The sequence below is a fragment of the Schistocerca cancellata genome, chromosome 6 (genome assembly GCF_023864275.1).
Source record: "Schistocerca cancellata isolate TAMUIC-IGC-003103 chromosome 6, iqSchCanc2.1, whole genome shotgun sequence".
In the NCBI taxonomy this organism is placed as follows: Eukaryota; Metazoa; Arthropoda; class Insecta; order Orthoptera; family Acrididae; genus Schistocerca; species Schistocerca cancellata.
Window position 1 is genome coordinate 325793604 of NC_064631.1, and position 19566 is coordinate 325813169.

At 40.4% G+C, this 19566-nt stretch overlaps 1 protein-coding gene across 1 annotated transcript in view; it reads left to right on the plus strand.

Annotated features, from left to right (window-relative positions):
• Positions 1-19566, plus strand: part of LOC126190965 (non-lysosomal glucosylceramidase) — a 250969-nt gene that overhangs the window by 181730 nt on the left and 49673 nt on the right. The window contains exon 12 of the mRNA XM_049931627.1: positions 2285-2543. Within this exon, the coding sequence (XP_049787584.1) occupies positions 2285-2543 (259 nt within the window). The remainder of the gene's footprint in view (positions 1-2284; positions 2544-19566) is intronic.

A 19566-nucleotide genomic window follows, 5' to 3' on the forward strand; every position in this document is an offset into this window, starting at 1 on the left:
CACTAGGTGTGGTGGAAACTCTACCTCTCATTATGTCTCCTCCCTGCTGTGATGACAATTGTGTGCTGTGAAGCAACCATGCGCCATCTGGCAGCTGCTTGCTGCCTTGAGCCTTATGCCATATTGCCCATCTCATACAGAAAACCTCAAAAACTGTTTTTCCCCTTGATCTAAGTCTTTAATATTGCATTCACGTCACAGATTTTAGCATTCTAAAATGTCAACTGTCACTCATCAACACTGTTGGGTAATTTTGACAAAAAGCAAAAAAAAAAAATATTGGTGAAGTTACTTCCACCTATTCTTATGTAAAGATTTGCACTTTATCAGTGTTGTATTATTTACAGAACACTATGATCTTATGTTCTTTACTAATGTTATGAATCAAAATCGTTGCACAGCCTATCAAAGTTACTGTTCAATGAATTACAGTTAAAAAGTCACTGTTCCTACTGTTTCATTGTTGTTCATTATTAATTGCAGTACAGTTCTTCAGTCAGTCACTCAGTATTATCCCCTCAGGGCAAATCATGTCCCACACCTCCACTCTAAAAGCCATGCCCTAGTGGCTGGAGGTAACAGCCTGGTCATACATGTGAAGGCTATGATATGTTTGATATGTACAGTATCAGTTGTCCATTGTGGTGTTCTGTAGCTCACTTTGTCTCTTCTAATGTTGAATATCCTTCTCAATGTGGAGGTCATGTGGTTCCATTTATGAAGTGGCATGGCAACTTGTGACTGTAGAAAAATATAGGTCTGCTTTTCAGTAAACAGGATGTCAGTTTTGTTTTAAAGGATGCGTATTATTTATTCTTGCCACAGCACTGTTAAAGCTCAAGATATTAATAATCGCCATCAGTGGCTAAGGTTGCCACCCAACCTTTAATGCAACCTCAAGGTACAATTAACACTTCTTTAAATAAACTTTTGAGTGGTTAACAGACCTTGCAAACTCTTTGTTTAGTGACCTCACACTACAACTTTTCACCGCCGCCGCCAGCATGTGTAGTGAAAGGATCAGCTCAGTTACTAATACATTTGACTAGGGAATGCCCAAATAAATTATAAGCTCATTGTTTGTGGAGGCATATGTCATGTTTTTCAAATCATATAGTCATTGAAACAAATTAAGAGGAGAATGGAGACAGGACTGAATACTGTGGTTTGTCTTGTTTTGCTCTCAATTTAATGTTACGTCTGACGTGTTATTTGTCAGTGTAACCATATGCATTATGTAGTAAAAGATGGCCTCACCTATGGAAGAGAGCTGCCATAACTTTTATTTTACCCTATGAATTTATAGTCCATTTAACCAAGTCATTGACTAGGTCACAGAATACGTCAGCAGAAAAAAATTTTCTTGTTTAGCTGTGGCAGAACTTTGTTAGCATTTTTGTGGTTTTATCTGTGAAGAATCCCTCAAAGAAGGCAAATTGACAGGTAGTTAAAAATTCTGATCAGACAAATGTGTCAGTATTCTGTTGTTGGCTATTTCCTCTAACATTCTGGAATAGGCTGAAGGATGTGCAGTGTGCTTGTATTTAGAGACATTTCTTCTGTTGCCATTTTTATAGATGGGCATTCCTGTAGCATATTTAAATTTTTTGACTGATTACAGAGGTTGTTCAAGGGCAGTCTTATCATATTTTCACAAGGTTTTAGTGCTCTGCTAGCATGCTAGCAGTACCATCATGGCCAAAAGAATTGCTGCTTTTTAGTGACTACTTTCCATAATCTCCTTTGGGATTGTAATTTTGAAAGTAATGCATCAGTACATACAGTGTATTTTGGAGCAAATCATAAGCATCTAGAAGTGGATGATTGCTGGTTAGTGCGCTGTTACTGTCCATCAGGGATGTAACCATTGAATCTTGTGATCAGTGATGTTATTGAGTATCATTTTAGGAACATCTGTTGTATGGATATCAGTTTCATTTGCCTCAGTATTTTACTTGCTCCGGATTCTTTTTGCTTGATTCTTTCATTGTTTTACTTTTTAAGTATCTAATATATTTTATATTATGAGTTAATTGAAAGTAGCACAAAATTTTGCAACACAATGTGGAAGTTACTGTGAGAAAGGACACAATAAAGTTACTTATTTGTATAAAGTATCAGATAGCTTCTGTAGTGTTTGCTTGTGTGTTTTTATCTATTTTGTGCTAATATTAAACATATGTAATTTGAATGGCATATTGATACTAGATTAAATTTTGTTCATTCTGCTTTCCCACTTTGTGTTCAAGACTTAGTTAAATACTAAACTTCATTTTATTTGCAGAGGAAGAACCATTCTTAGCCATAAATTCATATCCCATTCATGATGTCTCGGAATGGCGTGATCTGAATTTAAAATTCGTTCTCCAGTGTTACCGTGACTACTGCTTTTTTGATTCTTGTGACTATCTTGAAGCTATGTGGCCAAAAATAAAAACAGTCATGAATAAGGCACTGACATGGGATGAAGATAATGATGGCCTTATTGAAAATAGTGGATTTGCTGATCAGACATTTGATGCCTGGATCATGAAGGGACCAAGGTGAGTTCAGTGCAGAAGTCGTTTTTCTTATCATGAAAGTGCCAAGGAACATTGTATTTTGCTTACTCACCTGTTAGCATACTGTGCCACGGAAATCAGCGTGTTTGCAATTCTATATATTGACAAAAAAATTTCCAACTAGAAGTTGAATAAGAGTAATATATATTCTGCAACTCTGCTTAAAAAAATATACACACTCCACTTCCCAGTCAAGCTTCAGGAAAATGATGCAAAGGCTCCACCCTTGTAACATATCCATCATCGATTTCCTGTGTATTCATTTGCCTATCTTTTTTCTATAAGTTAAAGATTGATAATTTCCAATCCATTATTTCTGGTGAGTAAAATGTAAGTAATGCAGTGGGTCTTCAGATGTGACATACAGCATTATCGAGGATATTCAGCCCAGTTGTCATTCATATGATTATTGCCATAACATGTTTGGGGGGTAGCATTATCCCTACCTTATTTTGTTTTCTTTTTTAAGGTAGAGTATAACTCAGGATGTCTGTAATACTGACATGTCTGTTGGTATAAGGGGGATTGTTTTATCTGGTTTCGTTGCTTTTAGCACTTGAAAATGGGATAATATTGTCCTGAAACATGTTGTGGCAATAATCAAATGACTGACAAATGGGTTGAATATCCTCAATATTGCTTGAATAACAGTTGTATGATGGCTTCACATCAGTTCTGACTTACACTATGTTTTAAAAATACAGCAAATAGCAGTTTCCTGTAAAAACATATTTATTTCAGATTATCCATGGTATTTGATTGTCCATGCAGTCTTGGGTTCACATTAACATAGATAATCTGGAGTTCTCTGTGTTTATATTCCAGAGAGTGAGACCGATCTATAACTTTACTACAGAATTCTGTGGTAAGAGCATAAAACATAGTGACTGGTCTGAACGTTTTATTTGAGACAGATACTAGTACCGAATTTAATGTACTTACTATGGGCAGAAGAGTATCTTCAAAGGTAAAAGAGGTGCATAACCAAAACCAGCAAGCTCTTGAGGTATATTTATGTAATAGACAGTATTGCAATATGTTAAGAGGAGTGCTTGGAAACTAGAATGTTGGAAATTGCAATATAAAGACAATAAAACCAAACTGATTTGGCATAATATTGAGATAGACAAGTATAGATATGGAGCATGACATTATTTCTGCTACAGGAAAAAATAATATTATAAATGATATTATGCCTTAGCAGATAATGGATTAATTTCATAGGAAAGTTCTGGCAGCATGTAAATACTTTAAGAGTAAAGGAGACCACTCACTGAAAAGCAGAAGCATTGAGTCATTGACGAGCACACACAAAACAGAAAGAAAATTTGCTAGCTTTTGGAGTAAGCCCCTTTAAAACCAGAGTACACATTCATTCGCACACAGCCTATGCACCAATGAGGCACTGGCTGAATGCTCAATGCCAGTGGTGCATTTCAGTAGGTGAACTATATTGGGTTGGAATTGTGTCAGATGGGGTGGGGGGGTGGGAAGAGGGCGGGGGGGGGGGGGGGGGAGGAGGAGGAGGAGGAGGAGGAGGAGGAGGAAGAAGCAGGGGCAGGGAGAGGGGTTGGAGATGAACCTGAGTGCAGTGTACTTGTGTATGTTTTTGAAGGTGTGCTGCTTTGTGTGTAGTGTGGAACGTTTTCTTTCATGTTGTGTTGTAAACATTATTGTATTATGGAGTGGACTGAATATTGTAAAAAGTTCATCGAGCTCATATTTTGTTCCATAAGAGTAGAGTGTAATCAACATATGTGCTGTAACAAACTATTTTTATGGCAATGTTAGTTTTACCATTAAAAATGTCTTTTTTTTTTTAAGCGGTTGCTGACTATGTCAGCAAGGAGCTTGATATGTTGTTACTCTAGCAAAGCATTTCGGAGTAAACCCTTAGCTAAGTCTTATTTCTGTTGGTAGATCGTACCATTAAATGAGGAATAGTTATGGCACAGTGCAAGTTCAAATAAGTTGGCCAGTTCTGAAATCTCAGGCAAGGTTAGTTTTTGTGTTTAATAAGATTTTGTGTAATACTTTCAGTTGTCGTATTGGGAGTTACACTGTCAGATTAGGTTGAATCCAGCTTGTCCACAGACTTTTGTGTGTTTGATGGAAAGTGTTGGCCCATGTGTGTTTTTAATTGAATATGTCGATTTGAAAATGTAAAATTCCTTGAGGATATCATTTAATACTGGGGAAAGTTTGTCTGCTGGTGTATTCTCGGAGTTGACAATGGATGTGATCGAGAAGTTAGGTTTGTGGATTTTTGGTTGTGCCCTTAGTATGGGAACAATGAAATTAATATGCAACTTTTTGTTTATTAGATATAAGAAGTTACATTGATTAAGAATATTAATTTTTTCTGCCATTTTCAGTTGGATCATGGTTCAGTTAAGTAATGTTGCTTGCTGAGAAAAAATTGCAATAATTAGCTATGTTATCATCTTTACAAAGGACAGTAGGCGAATTCCATTCATAACCCTTAACAATGATAACGTCATGTTCATTAAGTTTGTGTCAACTGTCTTATTATGCTGGTCTCAGTATTGGAGCATTGTTTTACTTTTTTCTCTTCTTGTGTGACAATTTCATTAATGTTATGTGCTTGATCTGTTCACAAATGTACACTGCCAGTGAGATAATTTAAATTATTAAATAAAACCTTAGTAAACACAAGTCTGCTAACCACCCGGTTCTTGTAGTAGTCTCGCCTGGTAACACCACTCTCTACCACTGCAAAGCTGAAAGTCTAAATGTGGGTGAGATGGTGTTTGCTCGAAGATATACTAAACAACACAATTTAGTTTGCACTAACACATACATTTATTCTTCATTGAAATCAGTTATTGATAACGATGACCAGTTCGTTGACTATGAAAATTTGTTAGTGCAGTGGCAAAGTTAACTGTTCTATTGTGACACACACACACACACACACACACACACACACAAAACTTGACATTTACTCAGAAACATCACAGTTTCCACTTAGCCCTTTCCTGTAGTAATTTATTAGAGAAAAGATTATACTTCAATAGTTCAGTTAATCGAGTTCATAATTAACTTCACTGAGTCCAAGAATCACTAGTTTTGATGAAAATGACATTCCACCCTTGTTATCAATCACAACAAAGTTTGGTTAAAATGTTCCTTAATTAATAAAAGGTATTAAACATTAAAGTTCCTGGGTTTCATGGTTTTTGGTACATGCATATTTTCATGTTGTGTTTATACATAGTAGCGGATGAGTCAACAGTGAGCAAGAGAGTGAGAGTGTGCTTGACACAAGCCTTACTTTTCACCCTTCAAACAATGGACTGGCAATTTTGGGTGACATTGGACTGGTTTCAGATGGGCATAAGAATATACTGTTATTTCGGAAATCACATTAGGGTTTTTAAAGTCAGTTACGATGGGTACACTGTTTTTGATGAACTATGAGAACTAATGGGACTTCGGCTTATCGAAAATGTTGATGGTCAGAAATTTAGAAATATATGTGGACTCTAATTCTTCTACACAATGTGAATCTCTTTGTTTACAAGTATAAGAGCCATGTTGGAGATCATAGTAAATTACACAGAATTGTTAATTAGTGAGATAATTTATTAGTTTGTGCACCTACCTATGACAAAGAAGATGCCGTAAAAGACAGTTTCTATGAACACCTGAAAAATGTGTATGACAGCCTATTGCAGCACAACATCAAAATAGTGCTGGGAGACTTCACTGCCAAGGTATGCAAAGAGAGACATTTGCAACTATCAGTAGGCAGTGAAAGTGTCCATGATGAAACCAATGAAAATGGATTCACTGAATCAGAAAGCATGAATGTTAGAAGAATGATCTGATGTGCTGAATCAGAAAGCATGAATGTCAGAAGTACAATCTTTCCACACAATGATAAGCACAAAGATACATCATATTCGGCAATGGAAAGACAGCAAACCAAATCCCAAACAGATATAGGAGTGCCCTCAGCGATATTACTGTGTACCAGAGTGCCAACAAACGCACTGGTCATAATTTGGTGTTCATAAATTTCAAAAGAAATTGTTTCACCTTATTCTTAAAATCTGGCAAGATGAAAAAAATACCAGATGTATGGAGGGAATCAATCTTTGTCCCTGTATATAAGAAAGGAGATAAATGAAACTGCAGAAAAGAAGACAAACGAAACTGCAGAAATTACAGAAGACTATCCCTACTAGTCACAGCATGCAAAGTACTGTCACATATGACACTGTAAAGACTGAAGCCCTGTACTGAGGATGTGATAGGGGACTACCAGAATGGTTTTTGGAGAAATAGATCAACAATAGATAGTATATTCTACATCAAGACCATCAGTGAATAAATAGGGGAATACAACAAGAGCATCCATTACCTGTTCATGGATTTCCAGAAGGTGCTCAGGAAATCATGGCAGAATACGGAATCCTCAACAAACTCATCAGGTTGATCAAAATGTGTTTGAAGAAGGTGGTAAACAGGGTGACATAATGTGGCTCAATATCAGATGTTTTGAGAACAGAACTGGACTGAAGCGAGATGATGCTCCATCCCCACCTATCTTCAACCTTGTCATGGAAATTTTGATAAGAGAAACCAAACAAGCAACAAATGGAAATGTCATGAAAAAACAGTCAAATATACTGGCCTTTGTAGATGACAGTTATAATAGGAAATAACAGTAGTGTAATTGAAATGCTGTTCAAGAAGACAGGTCGAATAGCAAACTAGACTACAGAACACAAAGAAGGTTTACTTTTTCTTCCAAAACTCATATCCTCCAAAATCTTGACCAAGAAAACTAAGCTGCATCTCTACACCACAATCATCAGGCTAGTACTGCTATATGGAGCCAGAACATGACCAAAAAAGAAGAGCACCAACTCTCTGTCTTTGAAAGTAAAGTCTACAGCAAAATCTTTGGGCTAACATTTAACCAAGCACCACAAAGATGGGTTTTGAGATCCAGTTAAGAACCAGTTAAACTGGCCAACCAAACCTTGGTAGTGAACATTGTCAATGTGAGCCTTTTGCAATGTACAGGCCACATTGTCAGAATGGACTGTGGCAGAATAGTCCATATCACTCAATGGGAGGAAGCAGCACAACACAGGAAGAACTGGAGGCAAATAGTGAGAACGGCACAGGGTCATCATGGCCCAAAGAAGTCAGTGGGGTGTGTGTGTGTGTGTGTGTGTGTGTGTGTGTGTGTGTGTGTGTGTGTGTGTGAGAGAGAGAGAGAGAGAGAGAGAGAGAGAGAGAGAGAGAGAGAGAGAGAGATTGTGTTAATTTGTTAGTTCTGTATATCATATAATTTAGAAAAATTTAGGTATTAAAGGTATGTACTCGTAGTCCAAGTTCATAATCTAACAGTGGTTATGATAGAAACTGGCAGTGACTCTGAAATTCAGGTTTAATTATTTTGGAAGATAACTAGTTTTAGTTAATTTAAAATACTTTACAGGGAAGTCAACATGCGGTGCTTTCCATTGTGGCGGATAATTATATGGAATTATGCTGATTAGCACACAGTTTTTCATTTATTGTACTAATTTTAATTAGCTTTGACTTTTAATTGACCTATTCTGTAGCCAAATTAATGGCATGAGAGCAATCAGCCTAACCAAAATGAACATCCAAACAATAAATTGCAGTTGTTTCAAAGAAAATGCCTTTTTTCCATGCTGCACTTCAAATTTTTATTTATGTACCCAGACGTGCTTCACCTTGTTTTCAAAATAGTTCAAATGGCTCTGAGCACTATGGGACTTAACATCTGAGGTCATCAGTCCCCTAGAACGTAGAACTACTTAAACCTAACTAACCTAAGGAGATCACACACACCCATGCCCGAGGCTGGATTCGAACCTGCGACCGTAGCGGTCGCGCGGTTCCAGAGTGAAGTGCTTAGAACCGCTCGGCCACATCGACCAGCCCCTTATTTTCAAGACATCTTCATTGGGTGTCAGGTAACTTCTAATTCATTGCACCCAAGCAAACTGCTTGGATGCAGTGAATTAGAAGTTACCTGACACCCACTGAAGATGCCTTGTGAAAAAGGCCAAACGTGTCTGGGTCCATAAATAAAAATAAAAATTTGATGTGCAGCATGCAAAAAAGGCATTTTCTTTGAAATAACTGTAATTTATATACAACTGCTGTAAAAATGACAACTATAAGAAACGTGATCTAAACAATAGATTTCAATGTGGAAAGCTTGATTACACTTCCAGAATGTTAATACATATGCCACATATTACTTATATAATGATATTGAAAATATACAAGAAAATGAGGGAAAAGGAAAAAATTAGTTATTAGCAGGAATAAAAAATGTAACACACTGGGAGAATCCACCATACTATGTCACGGGCTGAGATTTACCTAAGCTGGTACTGTTCCATAACTATTTCTCATTTAATGATGCCCTCTATCAATAGGAAGAAGGGTTAATTTTTTTAGAAGGAAAGCTAAGCTTGCTGGGGAAAAAGAGATATGAAGAAGGCAATCTCTTTCTGTTTGAGGGTCCTACGAAGGCACAACATCACAAAAAATGACAGCTTATTTAGGTAATACTGGTATAAAAATATTTGTCTCCCAAGTAATAAATTTGACCACCATTGCCTCACATGGTACATGTAAACGTCCCCACCCCCCTAATTGAATGCACTGGAATATGTAAACTACAATGCAACAGCTGCCCCAACATTCTACACAGGCAAAACAGGAAGAACTTTCCATACATACTAAAAGAGCAAACTGACACTTTTAGTCTCACACATACTATGAGAAAGCCTCAGTAGCTTACTATATGTATCTGAACAGACATATACACAATAAATGGCATTGATGACAACCTTCATGTACTCCATACACAAAATAATGGTAGAAAACTTGATTTGCAAGAACTAGAAATACTGACACACACAGAAAAAATTCATGAAGACATTTTAAATAAACAAACTAACTTTAACAACCACATTTTTTCCCAATATTAAAAAATAGTGGTGCCACCCAGCATTACAATGGAAACATAGTAGGTGGTGCAACATTACTATCGACAGCTGTGGTGCCACTACTGACATTCAGGCACACCGTCAGGTGGGAACCTTCCGGAGTCCAGCATATAAGCCTATACAGGATTGGTCTGAGTCCCTTTCCTTCTCTGTGTGTTGATGCAAGAAGTGGATTGTGTGTTGCGAGTGTTACAGTATTGCCTACTGTGTTATTGTGGTGAACTCTATTTTTAATAGGTGGAATCTCAGCAGGGAACAGGGCCAGCAAGTCGATCAGTGCTATTATTGAAATATGTGGTGATTATAATTCTCATCTTTGGATCATGATGTGTGACAATAAGGTAAAATGTTCTCAAATTGTATTAGCCTCTCATTCGGATCTCTGGATGAGAGTTGCTTTAGCGTCAAGAAATCCTAATTCCAAAAAATGAGAGAAGCAATGTTTTCAGGTCTGTACATACAATTGTTGTTCACTAGTGAGAGATGATAGGTTAATGAAAATGGAAGAGGATTTAGAGAAAATAAACTGGAACATTGGTGGTTTAAGAGAAGTATGCTGTGAAGGTGAAAACTGCCTTCACCTGAATTCAGGAAATCTCCTCTGTTGCTGTAGTGAACCAAATGGAAAAATAAATGGAGTCAAATTTTTAGTAAACACAATCATTGTAGACAAGAAAGAAGTATTGAAAGGAACTTCAAAAAGAATTGCATATTTGGTCTCAACAATATCAAGAAAGTATAAAATCCAAATAGTTAAAACCTATGCATCCATTTCTAGCCATTCTGATGAAGAGATAAGATCCTTCTATACGTGCCTGAAAGGAACCTATGAAAGTGGAAGAGATTGTTTTTGTAAATTTATAATTGGTGACTTAAGGCCAAAGGTGGACCATACAATGATGGTCATTCAGTTAGTAGCAAATTCGAAATAGATTAAACTATTGAGAGTGATGAGAGATTGGTTCAATTTGTAGAATGCATGAAAACGCCTGTTATGAATCTGTTCTTCAAGAAACATCCTGGTGGCAAGCAGACTTGAGGGACAATGTTCTTATCAACAGACTTTAAAATATTAAAGGTGTGTCTGTGATAAACAGGGTCAACATAAACACTGAACATCAGTTAATATGAGCAATATTTGAAGTGAATGCAAGAGGTGTAAGATTGAAACTAATGAAAGGAAAAAGAAAAATTTTTAACCCTTGAATGTCTTGAAGAGCAGAAAAAGGAATTTCAGGAAAGTAAAATTAAAATAATGTAAAGCAGAAGAAGTAACAAAGGTACTAATCACAAGCTGAAGAAATAGATAGCTTGTGCAAATCTCAGAACTAACCAAAGAAGTTGATAAATAAAGTGGTAAGTTAGATGGACAAGGGATGAAAAATGAAATTAGAAAGAGAAAAGATGCAACAGAATAAATGGAAGTATGCAAGGCTCTGAGAAAAAGACTGAAACAAGACATTAAAAAGTATGAAGAAGATATGCTGAAAGCCAGTCTTGAATATAAATCTGGTTTAAAGGTGACCATAAATGGAAAGAATCAGCTAATAGTGTTACATATAAATCAAGTCTGAATTATGGATAGAGAAGAAATACTTGACTGGATTGAAACTCTTTATAGAAACCTGTACAGTAAAATCAGTGATGATACCTTAAACTGAGATGAATTGGATGCTTCTGTCTCCCAAATCCCAGAAATAATCTCCTCAGAAGTCAGTTGTGGATGGGATGAGAACAAAGAACTGCTCCAGGTACTAATGACCTCTCAGTTGATGTTTCAAAGAATTTAACTAAGAGATTTTAAAGTTGTTTTCTGGATGGAATATTACTAGGCAATTAGAATAAAGCCAAAATAGAAGGTAGTATTAACAATATAAAGAATTGTTGCCATATCGGCCTTCTGTCCGTATTTTGAGTATCAGAATGAGCACTAAACATGACCTGGCTCTATCTGCTGAGCAAGATGGGCTTCACGCAGATTTTAGTACAACTGACTTTATCCTCACTCTACATGAAATGCTTAGTAGAAAAATGAGTACAACCTACCTCTTTGCCTCACCTCTACAGATTTTGAAAAGGCATTTGCTTGATCAGTGATCCATCTTTGTTTGAGGCTCTAACAGAACCAGGAGTAGAAAAGGGCTATATTTAAATCTTACATAATGTAAACAAAACCTCCAAAGTGTTTTGAGAGTGTTGCTGAAGAAATCAATGAATTTTCCATTGCAAAATATGTAAAACTAGGTGACTGTATATCTCAAAAACTATTTTCAGCTGTCCTAGAAAAATAAATATTGAAATTGAATTGGAAAGCAAAAGGACCCCAGTTCTGATTTGCTGATGATATTGTTCTATTTGTAAATAGTATAGAACAACTTAAAATATTTGGTTAGTGGTCTGGGCTTAGTCTACTCCATGGTTGGTATAAAAAGGAACTAAGATAAAATTAATATAATGAATAATGAGTGGACACCAGAGGGAAATGTGTGTTGCAAGAACACAATGCAGAGGATCACAGAATACACAGGGTGGTCCATTGATCATGACCAGGCCAAATATCTCATGAAATTAGCATCAAAGGAAAAAACTGCAAAGAACTAAACTTGTCTAGCTTGAAGGGGGAAACCAGATGGTGCTGTGGTTGGCCCGCTAGATGGCGCTGCCATAGGTCAAACAGATGTTGTTGTTGTTGTTGTGGTCTTCAGTCCTGAGACTGGTTTGATGCAGCTCTCCATGCTACTCTATCCTGTGCAAGCTTCTTCATCCCCCAGTATCTACTGCAACCTACATCCTTCTGAATCTGCTTAGTGTATTCATCTCTTGGTCTCCCTCTACGATTTTTACCCTCCACGCTGCCCTCCAATACTAAATTGGTGATCCCTTGATGCCTCAGAACATGTTACCAACCGATCCCTTCTTCTTGTCAAGTTGTGCCACAAACTCCTCTTCTCCCCAATTCTATTCAATACCTCCTCATTAGTTATGTGATCTACCCATCTAATCTTCAGCATTCTTCTGTAGCACCACATCTCGAAAGATTCTATTCTCTTCTTCTCCAAACTATTTATCGTCCATGTTTCACTTCCATACATGGCTACACTCCATACAAATACTTTCAGAAACGACTTCCTGACACTTAAATCTATACTCGATGTTAACAAATTTCTCTTCTTCAGAAACTATTTCATTGCCATTGCCAGTCAACATTTTATATAATCTCTACTTCGACCATCATTGGTTATTTTGCTCCCCAAATAGCAAAACTCATGTACTACTTTAAGTGTCTCATTTCCTAATCTAATTCCCTCAGCATCACCCGACTTAATTCGACTACATTCCATTATCCTTGTTTTGCTTCTGTTGATGTTCATCTTATATCCTCCTTTCAAGACACTATCCATTCCGTTCAACTGCTCTTCTAAGTCCTTTCTTGTCTCTGACAGAATTACAATGTCACCGGCGAACCTCAAAGTTTTTATTTCTTCTCCATGGATTTTAATACCATACCAAATTTTTCTTTTGTTTCCTTCAATGATTGCTCAATGTACTGATTGAATAACATCGGGGAGAGGTTACAACCTTGTCTCACTCCCTTCCCAACCACTGCTTCCCTTGCATGTCCCTCGACTCTTATAACTGCCACCTGGTTTCTGTACAAATTGTAAATAGCCTTTCGCTCCCTGTATTTTACCCCTGCCAACTTCAGAATTTGAAAGAGAGTATTCCAGTCAACATTGTCAAAAGCTTTCTCTAATCTACAAATGCTAGAAATGTAGGTTTGCCTTTCCTTAATCTAGCTTCTAAGATAAGTAGTAGGGTCAGTATTGCCTCAAATGTTCCTACATTTCTACGGAATCCGAACTGGTCTTCTCCACGGTCGATTTCTACCAGTTTTTCCATTCGTCTGTAAAGAATTCGTGTTAGTATTTTGCATCCGTGACTTATTAAACTGATTGTTCGGTAATTTTCACATCTGTCAGCACCTGCTTTCTTTGGGATTGGAATTATTATATTCTTCTTGAAGTCTGAGGGTATTTCGCCTGTCTCATACATCTTGCTCACCAAAAATGGTTCAAATGGCTCTGAGCACTATGGGACTTAACATATATGGTCATCAGTCCCCTAGAACTTAGAACTACTTAAACCTAACTAACCTAAGGACATCACACAACACCCAGTCATCACGAGGCAGAGAAAATCCCTGACCCCGCCGGGAATCGAACCCGGGCGCGGGAAGCGAGAACGCTACCGCACGTATTGCTCACCAGATGGTAGTGTTTTGTCAGGACTGGCTCTCCCAAGGCCATCAGTAGTTTTAATGGAATGTTGTCTACTCCCGGGGCCTTGTTTTGACTCAGATCTTTCAGTGCTCTGTCAAACTCTTCACGCAGTATTGTATCTCCCATTTCATCTTCATCTACATCCACATCCTCTTCCATTTCCATAATATTGTCCTCAAGTACATCGCCCTCGTATAGACCCTCTATGTACTCCTTCCACCTTTCTGCTTTCCCTTCTTTGCTTAGAACTGGGTTTCCATCTGAGCTCTTGATATTCATACAAGTGGTTCTCTTTTCTCCAAAGGTCTCTTTAATTTTCCTGTGGGCAGTATCTATCTTACCCCTAGTGAGATAAGCCTCTACATCCTTACATTTATCCTCTAGCCTTCCCTGTTTAGCCATTTTGCACTTCCTGTCAATCTCATTTTTGCGACGTTTGTATTCCTTTTTGCCTGCTTCATTTACTGCATTTTTATATTTTCTCCTTTCATTAATTAGATCCAATATTTCTTCTGTTACCCAAGGATTTCTACTAGCCCTCGTCTTTCTCCCTATTTGATCCTCTGCTGCCTTCACTACTTCATCCCTCAGAGCTACCCATTCATCTTCTACTGTATTTCTTTCCCCCATTCGTGTCAATTGTTCCCTTATGCTCTCCCTGAAACTCTGTACAACCTCTGGATTAGTCAGTTTATCCAGGTCCCATCTCCTTAAATTCCCACCGTTCTGCAGTTTCTTCAGTTTTAATTTACATTCCATAACCAGTAGATTGTGGTCAGAGTCTACATCTGCCCCTGGATATGTCTTACAATTTAAAACCTGGTTCCTAAATCTCTGTCTTACCATTATATAATCTATCTGAAACCTATCAGTATCTCCAGGCTTCTTCCGTGTATACAACCTTCTTTTATGCTTCTTGAACCAAGTGTTAGCTATGATTAAGTTGTGCTCTGTGCAAAATTCTACCAGGCTGCTTCCTCTTTCATTTCTTAGCCCCAATCCATATTCGCCTACTACTTTTGCTTCTCTCCTTTTTCCTACTACCGAATTCCAGTCACCCATGACTATTAAATTTTCATCTCCCCTCACTATCTGAATAATTTCTTTTACTTCACATACATTTCTTCAATTTCTTCGTCATCTGCAGAGCTTGTTGGCATATAAACTTGTACTACTGTAGTAGGCGTGGGCTTTGTGTCTATATTGGCCACAATAATGCATTCACTATGCTGTTTGTAGTAGCTTACCTGCTCTCCTATTTTTTTATTCATTATAAAACCGACTCCTGCATTACCCCTTTTTGATTTTGTATTTATAACCCTGTATTCCCCTGACAAAAAGTCTTGTTCCTCCTGCCAGCGAACTTCACTAACTCCTACTGTATCTAACTTTAACCTATCCATTTCCCTTTTTAAATTTTCTAACCTACCCGCCCGATTAAGGGATCTGACATTCCATGCTCCGATCCGTAGAATGCCAGTTTTCTTTCTCCTGATAACGATGTCCTCCTGAGTAGTCCCTACCTGGAGATCCGAATGGGGGACTATTTTACCTCCGGAATACTATACCCAAGAGGACGCCATCATCATTAAACTTTACAGTAAAGTTGCATGCCCTCGGGAAAAATTACGGCTGTAGTTTCCCCTTGCTTTCAGCCGTTCGCAGTACCAGAGCAGCAAGACCGTTTGGCTGGTGTTACAAGGCCAGATCAGTCAATCATCCAGACTGTTGCCCCTGCAACTACTGAAAAGGCTGCTGCCCCTCTTCAGGAACCACACGTTTGTCTGGCCTCTCAACAGATACCCCTCCGTTGTGGTTGCACCTACAGTATGGCTATCTGTATCGCTGAGGCACGCAAGCCTCCCCACCAACGGCAAGGTCCATGGTTCTTTGGGGGATGTCAAACGGATATCAACTGCGTTTTTTAAAATAGGAACCCCCATTTTTTATTACATATTCGTGTAGTACGGAAAGAAATATGAATGTTTTGGTTGGACCACATTTTTTGCTTTGTGATAGATGGCACTGTAGTAGTCACAAACATATGGCTCACAATTTTAGACAAACAGTTGGTAACAGGTAGGTTTTTAAAATTAAAATACAAAACGTAGGTACGTTTGAACATTTTATTTCAGTTGATCCAATGTGATACATGTACCTTTGTGAGCTTATAATTTCTGAGAACGCATGCTGCTACAGCATGATTACCTGTAAATACTACATTAATGCAATAAATGCTCAAAATGATGTCTGTCAACCTCAATGCATTTGGCAATATGTGTAATGACATTCCTCCCAACAGTGAGTAGTTTGCCTTCCGTAATGTTCGCACATGCATTGACAATGCACTGACGCATGTTGTCAGGCATCGGTGGTGGATCACGATAGCAAATATCCTTCAACTTACCCCACAGAAAAAAAAAACCGGGGACGTCAGATCCGGTGAACATGCGGGCCATGGTATGGTGTTTCAACAACCATTCCATCTGTCATGAAATATGCTATTCAGTACCGCTTCAACTGCATGTGAGCTATGTGCCAGACATCCATCCCCCCTGCGGGTCCGGGGATTAGAATAGGCCCGAGGTATTCCTGCCTGTCGTAACAGGCAACTAAAAGTAGTCCATCCCCCTCACGGGGGTAGTTAGCGCCTGCGTCCGGAGACGGACGGTTCCACGACCTATAATTGTGGTCTTTTTGGTTTTTCACTTCTCGTTTCTTCCTTCCTTTGGTTGGTTCCTTTCTTTGTTCTTCTCCACCTCACTGTCTTCCTTACTCTTTCCCTAGACTTCTTCTCCTTGCCTTATCATTGCCTTCTTCTCCTTGCCTTCTCTGGTCTCCGCCTCGGCGTTTGAGACAGTCTGTCCTCTTTCTCCCTCTCTCTCTTCTTTTTCCTCTTCTTCCTTCCTCCCTGTGCGTGCCTGAAGGCCGACTCACGCATTCGCACGCGTAACCGGTGACGGGGTAACACGTAATTCCCCGCCCTGGGTAGACATGTAAGGCACGCGCGTACCCCCTGGTAAAGGCCAGGCCCGGGGAGGGGTGATTGCCTGAGCTGATACCTTCTGACCATGCCGATTGGTCCCTCCGTCTGTTTCTCGGGAGGTGTGACCTGAGGTGTAAACATTCACCTAAGGCGGGAGTGCCCTCTGAGAGGGTCCCCACAAGGAAGGAGCGCGCCATCGGAGACGCTGGCAATCATGGGGGATTCCTCCGCAATGGATTTCACTCCATCTCTCTCGACTTCTGCCCAAAAACGGAAACGTGACCAGCCACCAGTGACAAAAGTACTACCGCCTGCCCCACAGTTCCTCGTCGTTTCTCGATCTGAGGACGGAAAGGATTTTTCCTCTGTCAACCCTTTCGTTATCCAGAAGGGCGTAGATGCCATAGCCGGATCTGTCAAATCTTGTACCAGGTTGCGTAACGGTACCTTATTACTAGAAACTGGGAGCGCCTTTCAGGCACAAAAACTGCTTCGGGCCACACTCCTGTACACGTTCCCTGTCCGGGTGGAGGCCCACCGAACTTTGAATTCGTCTCGTGGTGTAGTCTATACTAGCTCCCTCGACGGATTGACTGACGAGGAGATTCAATCTTTCCTCGCTGAGCAGGGCGTGACAGCTGTCCATAGGGTCATGAAAAAGGTCAACAATGACCTTGTACCGACCCGGACACTTTTCTTGACCTTCGATAGTGTTAAGCTGCCATCGCGCATCAAGGCGGGCTACGAGGTTATTTCTGTTCGCCCCTATGTCCCGACACCTACGCGCTGCTACCAGTGTCAGCGTTTCAATCACTCTCGACAGTCTTGTTCCAATGCGGCTAAATGTGTCACTTGTGGCAGGGATGCCCATGAGGGTGACTGTCCACCTCCGTCTCCTCATTGTGTGAACTGTCAGGGTGACCATGCCGCATACTCCCGCGACTGTCCTGTCTATAAGGAAGAACGCTGTATCCAAGAAATTCGGGTCAAAGAGAAAGTGTCCACCTTGGCTGCTCGCAAGCTATTGGCTAGTAGGAAGCCCACGCTGCTCCCAGCGGGGAAATACAGTACTGTCCTCGCCTCTCCTCGGACTACCTGGGAGGTGGCAACCCAGACATGCGATCTGACCTTCAGCACCACGGTCGTCCGTTCGGCCAGTGCTAAGATCGCGCGGTCGACGTCTCCTCTTCCTCCCATCACCCCACAGACACCAGCCCCTTCATCAGCTTCTGCTAAGACGAAGACCCAGAAGTCCGATGCACGGGCCTTCAAGAAGGAACTATCCCGTGCAGACTTCCTACGTACCTCGACCTCCCAGCCTTCGACCGGTACTTCCACCAAACGTCCTTCCAAGAAGGCTCATAGGAAGCACAGTTCTCCTTCTCCGCCACGGCGCATTTCTTCTCCTGCGCCACCCAGCGGTTGCCGCCCCAGGCCATCATCCGTTTCGCCTGGCCGCACCGCTGGTAGCCGAACATCTGGCCGTTCACCGGCGGAGGAAGCTCCCCCTCCCGGCCATCCTCCCAAGATGGCCGATGAACCTATAGACCCAATGGACGATGACTGTCCACCTACTGATAGCGGCGGCGGTGCTCGCTCGAAGCCAGGCCCTCAGCAGCCTTCGAGGTGACCCCTTCTTTCATCTTCCTTTTCTTACGATGGCACTTATTCACTGGAATATTCGCAGCATTCGTTGCAACCAAGAGGACTTGAAGTTGCTGCTCCGCTTGCACCGTCCGCTCGTCGTAGCCCTCCAGGAAACGAAGCTACGCCCATGCGATCAAATTGCCTTGGCACACTACACCTCTGTGCGTTTTGACCTACCCTCTGTGGTAGGTATCCCAGCTCATGGAGGGGTTATGTTACTGGTCCGGGATGATATTTGCTACGATCCCATCACGTTGCACATCGGCCTGCAGGCAGTTGCCATCCGCATTACTCTCCCCACTTTTACATTTTCCATTTGTACCGTTTACACTCCATCGTCATCTGCCGTTACCAGGGCAGACATGATGCAACTTATTGCTCAGCTACCTGCACCATTTTTGTTAACTGGAGACTTCAATGCCCACCATCCCCTTTGGGGCTCTCCAGCATCCTGCCCGAGGGGCTCCCTGTTAGCAGACCTTTTCAATCAGCTCAATCTTGTCTGCCTCAATACTGGCGCCCCTACTTTTCTTTCGGACACATCTCACACCTATTGCCATTTAGACCTCTCTATATGTACTCCCCAACTTGCACGCCGGTTTGAGTGGTATGCCCTTTATGATACATATTCGAGCGACCACTTCCCGTGTGTTATCCATCTCCTGCAGCATACCCCCTCTCTGTGCTCCTGTAGTTGGACCATCTCCAAGGCAGACTGGGGGCTCTTCTCTTCCAGGGCGACCTTTCAGGATCAAACCTTCACAAGCTGCGATCGTCAGGTCGCACACCTCATGGAAGTCATTCTCACTGCTGCTGAATATTCCATCCCTCACCCTACTTCTTCTCCACGTCGCGTACCGGTCCCCTGGTGGACCGCAGCATGTAGAGACGCTTTACGTGCTCGCCGACGTGCCTTACGCACCTTTAAACGCCACCCTACAGTGGCGAATTGTATCAATTATAAATGATTATGTGCTCAGTGTCGTCGTATTATTAAAGACAGCAAGAAAGCCAGCTTGGCTGCTTTCACAAGCACCTTCAACAGTTTTACTCCTTCTTCTGTT